Source organism: Artemia franciscana, unplaced genomic scaffold (assembly GCF_032884065.1).
Source record: "Artemia franciscana unplaced genomic scaffold, ASM3288406v1 PGA_scaffold_102, whole genome shotgun sequence".
NCBI classification, from domain to species: domain Eukaryota; kingdom Metazoa; phylum Arthropoda; class Branchiopoda; order Anostraca; family Artemiidae; genus Artemia; species Artemia franciscana.
In genome coordinates, this window is record NW_027062608.1 from 142,359 (window position 1) to 150,158 (window position 7,800).

At 40.6% G+C, this 7,800-nt stretch overlaps 1 protein-coding gene across 1 annotated transcript; it reads left to right on the forward strand.

The window, feature by feature from the left end:
• The first annotated feature begins 2,796 nt into the window (after window positions 1-2,796).
• On the forward strand, window positions 2,797-3,504 carry LOC136041148 (uncharacterized). Its single transcript, XM_065725679.1, has one exon. It carries the CDS (start codon window positions 2,797-2,799, stop codon window positions 3,502-3,504), a length of 708 nt encoding a protein of 235 aa, XP_065581751.1.
• Window positions 3,505-7,800: the final 4,296 nt, after the last annotated feature.

A 7,800-nucleotide genomic window follows, 5' to 3' on the forward strand; every position in this document is an offset into this window, starting at 1 on the left:
AATGTTTAAACTTTTATTATTTTACAAAAGAGCCCCCTGTCCAACCAAAATCGATCTGATCTTAGCGGAAACTGCACTGTCTAAAAAGGTGGAAGCTAAGCTTGCAAATTGCCAAGGCGGTGGTGGCGTTGCAAGCAAGGATGCTCCCCCTTCTGTCCCTAGGCAGTAGAACAAACCCGCCAGCACACCTCATAGCGGTGAGAGGGTGTAAACGTTACCTAGCTTCACGCCAAGCGAAGTGACGGCCAACGTGCTCCGGGTGCCCCTGCGGTTAATCATACCCAAGAAACATCCAGAATTATGTTGAATATGTCTAATATGAGAACGAATTTGGCTACGGTATTCCCGGCATTAAGCGATGCTTCGAGGCTGGCGACCTCGTCGAAAAGTGAGCTAGATACCATACTATCAAGGAGTCATGGCCTGAATATCGGCTGCTGGAACCACTGTTCCATCAAATGTTCACTAACGCAAGCCTTCGTAGCTGAAGAATTTTATTTATATAACCTGGACATACTTTGTGTTTCAGAGACAAGATTAAATGGACAAACGACACTTGACCTAATAGCCCCTTCGGGAAAAAGGCCATACTATTCAATTCTGGCCCAATGGATGGATCCGGCCTCGCAGGAGTGGGAATAATCATGACACCCAAGATCGCATCGGGACTCCTTGACTATGAAGCAGTGTCTGACAGAATTGTGATGGCCCGTTTAAAAGGTCAGAGTAATAACCTGACAATACTATCTGTATATGCCCCTATTCGTGACGCCCCTGACCACTTGAAAGACAAATTCTATGCTCACCTCCTACTGACTATGAATAAAATTCCTCGTAAGGACATCCTCGTGATCGGTGGTGACTTCAATACCAGGATTGGCACGAGACTAAACGATTCTGAATGGGCCATTGGCAACCACGGTTTGGGCTACCGGTGAATTAACGGAGTTAGACTTCTCATGTTTGCTATGCTGAATAATCTCAGTGTGGCTAATACATGGTTTAAACATAAACCTTGGCACACTTACACTTGGAGATCCCGAGGTGGTAGAACCCGCGCCCAAATTGACTATTTACTCGTTTCTCGTCGCTGGAAGTCAATGATTAAAGACTCGAGAGTATACAGAGTGGCGGACACTGGATCAAAAAGTGGATCCGACCATTTATTACTTAAATCAAAAGTTAGATTCAGACTCAGCTCCAAAAAAGTATCTGCACCTAGACGCATCCTAAACACAACGGAACTCAAACTCCCTGAAATCAAAGAGACCTTTATGCTCGAACTTACAAACCGTTTCACGGCGTTGCAAGATAATGACCGAGAATTTAAGACCAATCAAGCAATTTCTGAGACCGAGACAAGTGCCATGACCGAGCAAGAAAATTTTAACCCATCACTAAATATAGAAAAGCGCTGGATCAAGTTCCGAAATCAAGTGAAAGAGGCAGCTACAGAGATTCTTGGAGTAAGGGACAAAAAAAACCAAAAGGTGGATTTCGAAGAAGAAAATAGGAAATAGAAACTCTCTTTAAGGAAGAAACAAATGACTGATAAACACTCTGCTTCTTTTAAAGCACTCCGCCAAGAATGTCACAAATCTGGTAAGGCAGACAAACAAGCATATTGGTCTAATGTAGCCTGTGAAATGGAAAAGCTGCTGCACGCAATGATTCACGGAAACTCTACCAGCTCCTAGGAGAATCAACCGGGAAAAAGAAGCAAAGATCTACCCCCACGCTACTTAGTAAGGACAACAAGCTTCACACGAGCAAAGAAGATTGCATCGAACGATGGCGTGCTCACTTCCAGGAGCTTCTTCACCCATCAGAAAATTACCACAGCCAACCCATTCCATCCCACAGCAGTTCTGAGTCACCATTCGTGTATGAAGATTGCAATATCGCCCCTCCAAGCAGAGAAGAAATTATTCATGCTGTAAAACTATTAAAAAAAATAAAAGCCCTGGCATTGACGAATTACCAGCTGAACTTCTCAAGGCCCTTCCAGAAGCGGCTATCGATGAGCTCCACAACTTACTCACGGATGTCTGGGTCAATGAATACATTCTTGAAGAGTGGAGGACCTCTATAGTAATTCCTGTATTTAAGAAAGGGGATCGAGCCGATTGTAAAAATTATGGAGGAATTTCCCTGATACCCATTTCTGCAAAAGTTTTCACAATAATAGTATTAAATAGGTTCAGAAATATTAGAAATGACCGGACGAGGCCAAATCAGGCAGGATTCAGACCTGGTATGGGATGCTGCGATCATATTTTAGCCTCAGACAGATCCTGGAACACCGCCTTATACACCAGCAGGAAACAATACAAGTCTTTATCGACTTTGTAACGGCTTTTGACTCGGTAAAGAGAATTGCCACCTGGGATGCAATGAGGGATGATGGAGTGCCTGAAAAGAAAGTCCGTTTAATTAAGGCGTATTACGTGGGAACGAGGGCATTTATAAGAGCTGACGGAAAAATCTCAAAAGAAATATCAATTGACAAAGGAGTGCGACAGGGTTGTGCCTTATCGTCTATTTTATTTAAATTTGTCATTGACCAGATCGTGAAGACTCTTGATAAATACAAAGGTGTGACAATCAGTCCAGCACTATCAATAACAGACCTTGATTACACTGATGATGTGGATATCTTGGCTGAGTCGATAATAGAAGCACAGCTCATGATAGACGACATTGCTGCTAGATCCCTTGCTACTTGACTAAAGATCAGCCAATCGAAAACAAAATTGATGCGCACTTCTGGGCTAGATGAAACTCCAATCACATTGAATGGCCAATCGAGGGCCAATCCCAATCGAGGACGTCCAGAATTTCAAATATCTGGGCTCCCCAATAAATCCCAAGGGCGAAGCTCTAAGCGAAATACAAAGCCACATCTCCGCAGCCTGGGCAGCATTCATCAAGCTTCGGAAGTGCCTCTGGCTACGAAATGAAATCTTCCCTCGAACAAAGCTCCGGATATATAACGCTTTGGTCCTCTCTGTGGTTCTTTATGGTTGCGAAACGTGGCCCCTCAGAGCTGGGGAACCTAATAACCTGAATGTCTTCCACCACAAGTGTATTCGCTGTATTCTTGGCCTGCGTCTCTCTGACCGCGACCGTAACGATGTCATCAGAAGAAGATGTGGTTATATACCACTTGTCTCTGATGTTGTCAAAGCGAGACGTCTACGATGGTTCGAGCATACACTGCGCCAACTGGATGACTCGTTCAGCAAACAGTGCTTGAAATGCCAACCCCTTGCACACTGGAAGAAGAAGCCTGGAGGACAAAAAAAGACATGGTTATCAACAGTTAGAGCCGACCTCGAGCCAATGGGAGGTTTCAAGAGGCACGGGCACCGATGGAATAGACTATGGATCCAGTTGATCGAGCCAATCGCACTTGAAAGAGAGCAATGGAGAGACACATGTCGACAAATTCTGGATGCCACGATGGGCCTGGACAAGGATCGAACGTGGCCCAAGTACAAGTAAGTACAAGTATACTCCTAACATTCTCTAAGCAAAATTTCAAAGTGCCTAACTAAGAATTGCAAAATTTCTGATGTTACACGGTTTCTTATTATTTTTTTTTGCTAGTGCATCAAACAAGCAATCTTAGAAAATCTGGAGGAATCTCATTTCAACATTTGTTGTTAGCTCTTTAAGAGTATTAAGGCATAATTTAGGGTGGTTGCTCCCGAGACTATGGGTGCCATTGTATCTGATCTTTCAAATATTTTAAACAAAAATGGCGATTTTAAAACGCTGATCCAGTGGAAATAGGGTAAATAAGGACCCCTAAAGCACATTTATTGTTGGTCGATCTGTTCTCCAATCGTTTTCAGCCAGAAAAAAGAACTAGAAAAAGAGTAGGGTGTTTTCTTTTGCATATGGGGGCAAGAAGACTGAAGCCTCAAAAGTACGTTTTAGGCTCAAGTTATGTTCATAGCGATTTAGAACCAGTGATTAATTTATTATGTCCCACTGAAAGGGAAATTTTAGGGTTAACAGTGCAATATGGGTGCTGTAGGGGGTAGTTCTTCTATTGCGAAAACGTTGATTTTAATGAAAAACGATAATTTCCAAAATTGGTCCATTAAAAGCTGTACTTTATCCTGAAAAGGAGGAATAAACGCCCTAATATCAAGGATAATTCTATTTTGCTGTAGAAAGCAAACTCTTCTTACAAAAAAAATAACAGTACAATCTCTAATTAGGGGAAGGTGGGGTTGGTTCGGACAATTTCCGAATGCACTCCACTTTAGTTGTCCGAATCAACCCAACCTGAAAGAAAAAGTCTGAAACCTCACCTACAGCTCAGAGCTAACAGACTGCGCCAAGAACCAAAATCGAAACAACTTAAAAAAGTGTAAGTTAAACGTGTCATGCATTAAGAAAGCTAAATGTTTGTTAATATAGGCTGAATAAAATCTCAAAGTAAAGAAGATACAGGATGCCTTAGTTTGGTTTTTTCAGTTTTTTTAAAATATTCCCAAAACGACTGCAGTTGGGGTAACAAAACTACATACGAAAGTAGAATGCTAGATGTCAGGTCTACAGTGTTTTTTTCTTGATTAGCAGACGGTGCTGTAGGAAGAAAAGCGCTTGTCTAGATTCACCCTGCGCCTGCACCAACCCCACTCTCCCCTACTTCAACCCTCAACTCCCCCGGTACGGAACTTTTCCAACCTGTTGGCATATATCCCATGTGTGGAACTCTTTTCCACCATGTTAGCCCTTGACTCCCCAGGTACAGAACTCTTCTCCGACCTGTTGGCATATATCCCATGTGCGGAACTCCTTCCCAGCATGTCAGCCCTTTCCAAATATTCCTGATCCCTCGGTCGACCGCAGTCAGCCCTTTCACCAGCCTTATCTCTCTCGACACAACGCCTTACTACGTCAGTGCCTAATAGATTATAAGTCACCTGGGCCTTCGGTCAACCGTAGTTCGCCCCGTCACCAGCCTCATCTCAGTCGACACTGCACCTCTCTAACTCAGTGTCATATAATAAATTTTTCATCATATTTTTTTTCACTAAAATGTCTAAAATACTAATCTAACCCTTAAATCCTATACAAAAAAATCTACCTCTCCCCTAGTCACGTTTTACGTCAGTCGAGTTCTGACGGAGTCTTTTAATCTGTCCTGTCCAAATTCAGCATCTACGGTTGCTGATAAAATTCCTGCTTTTCTTCAAGAAGCGCGTTTTCAATAGGGGATCCATTACTGACCCAGTACTGTTGTAAGGGATCCACTACTGTTTGATTCATATTACCCTTTTTGCTGTTACCCTCGATAAGTATATCGGTTATATTGTCCCCCGAAATATCTCCAATATTTACCCTGGCACTTTGTTTTGCCATTAAAATACCCACACTTGTCAAAAATTTTATGACTGAAGTTGAATTATAATCACATCTTGAAGCATCGAAATTCAAAGGGGCCTTAAAACATTTACTTTTTATTTCACATAAAAATAATGTAGCAATATCTCTATCAAATTCAGGATCAGAAGGATCTAAAATTGGAATTGCGCTCATAAATAAAAGAAATTGATAGTTAAAGCTGTAAAAACAAGGCAAAATTTTTACTAAGCACTCCTAACAGATTTCCTGCTCGTATGCGAACGTAAAATGCATGAATTGCAATCATAAATTGTCCTTCGACGTTCTTCACTTCTCTAAAACTGGATTCGGGAGGGGAAACCTGGAACTGGAACGGCAAAACTGGAACCTGGAACCGATAGTATAACTGGAACGGAGAAACTGGAACCTGGAACCGATGCTGGAACAGGAACCGACGCTGGAACTGGAACCGGAACTGGAACCTGGAATCCCCAACGACGATTACAGCAACAGTTCTCATTTCTAAAGTCAAACGACTACCAGCACACACCATAAAAAGATCTCAGTGGACAGTCTCCACACCATAACCACAGCTGAATAGGCAAAGTCCACCAGAATTGGAAGATAAAGAAACTCACGACACAACCACATATCGAAATCCAGAGGATGTTAAAAGCTCTATCCTCTCCGGCGAAAACCACTGCACCACTCTGTAAAGTACTCTCTTTACTACTTCTCTGTAAGGGTTTTCTCCTATTTTACTCTCTGTAAATTGTAACCTTCTCTTTACTCTCTTCTTTAGAGTCTTATGGTAGCGTTGGCCTGCAATCTGGGGTTCGACCGGTAGAGGATGTCAAGCGTCTCTCACTTTTATAAAGTTTGTGTGTCGAGTATAAAAAGGTTTATTTACACATATAATACAGTAAATGTACACATGACGAGGACAGACACAGAATAAGAACCGAATAAAGTGCTCTAAAACGGTGGCTTTTATTCACTAAATCAAGGGAATAAACATCGAGGCATGTGACAGGAACTGACCTAGTTTAATCTGTCAGTTACGGTAAATACTCAGAATGTATTCTATTAATGTAGTCATCTAGGAAGTGGGAGTTTCATAGAACTTGAGACTTTAATTATGTATCTAACCTACTTTCACTACTTCCAAAGTTTACACCGAAGTCTCCCCTACTTCAAAGACGGTAAAAAGTTGGACAGAAAATGGGTTGGGCAGTGACTTGACCGGATAATTCTATGCTGTAAAATCACAAAAAAGGGTTTCACACATGATTCTCAATAAATGTCCTAATTTTCTGCCAGAAATCCAAATAAACCATGCGGAAACTAAGTATTTCACAAAATTTAAGGGGGGCCCGGGCTCGAAGGCCCCTACCCCTGCGTACGTGCCAGGATTCAGGTATCATTCTTAAATAACTTGAAAAAGTTCGAAATTTAACGTAAAGAGCGAGGTACTAACGAGGGGGTGAACCTTCTCATATTACGTTTATGAGGAATTTAGCCCCCTCTTCTATACTTTGCTCTTTACGCTAAATCATTTTTAATTTTGTTAAATAAAGGCCGATATAAGAAATGATTTGTCTGTGTTATTTTCCAGCCAATTTTAGTATTTCATTTTACCTTAAGCAGCTTCATAACTTTGATTTTTATATGATAATAAACCAAAGATACTGAATGTCTTCTGCTTTTTCAACATAAAGTAAGGAACATCATTAAAACAGTCATTTGAAAATTACTCAACTTATTACTTTCATTTTCATAAGAATAGTTTCGACCTCTTTGGCCGTTTCTTTACTATGTCTTTTAAAAATAGTTCCGCAAATATCGCGAATTAAAGTTGCGTGGAAGAATCTTTCCATGGAGAAATTCATCGTAGGGGAAAGGAATTCTCAATGGAGCGGGAGCCAGATTTCCCGCCATTATTCTAAAAACGATCAGCGATTAAATAAAAAATAAGTTTTTTACTTGAAGTGAGAAGCAGCATTAAAACTTAAAACGAACAGAAAATAAAATATGAAATGGGTTGCCTCTCTTCAATATCTTGCATTAACGCTAAAGTTTCTTTTTTAATTTTTAGAAGAGTTTACATTCTAATTTAACAGCCTTTTTGATTCAGGTGTCATTCTTAAGCAACTAGAACAAAAATCAAACTTGTTATAATTAGTTTAAAAAAAGGTAAAATTAAAATGCAAAGTTCATTTTAATTATTCATATTTGGCGAGCCAAATTCAATATCAGCATTAATTTAAAAGACATTAAAAAAATAAATTAACAAAAAATTGTTTTAACTGAAAGTAAGGAGCAACATTAGAACTTAAAACGAACAGAAATTATTTCCTATATGAAAGATGCTGTCCCCTCCTCAACGCCCCACTCTTTTCACAACCGTATTCAGATTAATCATGGAAGCTGGGGTAAACA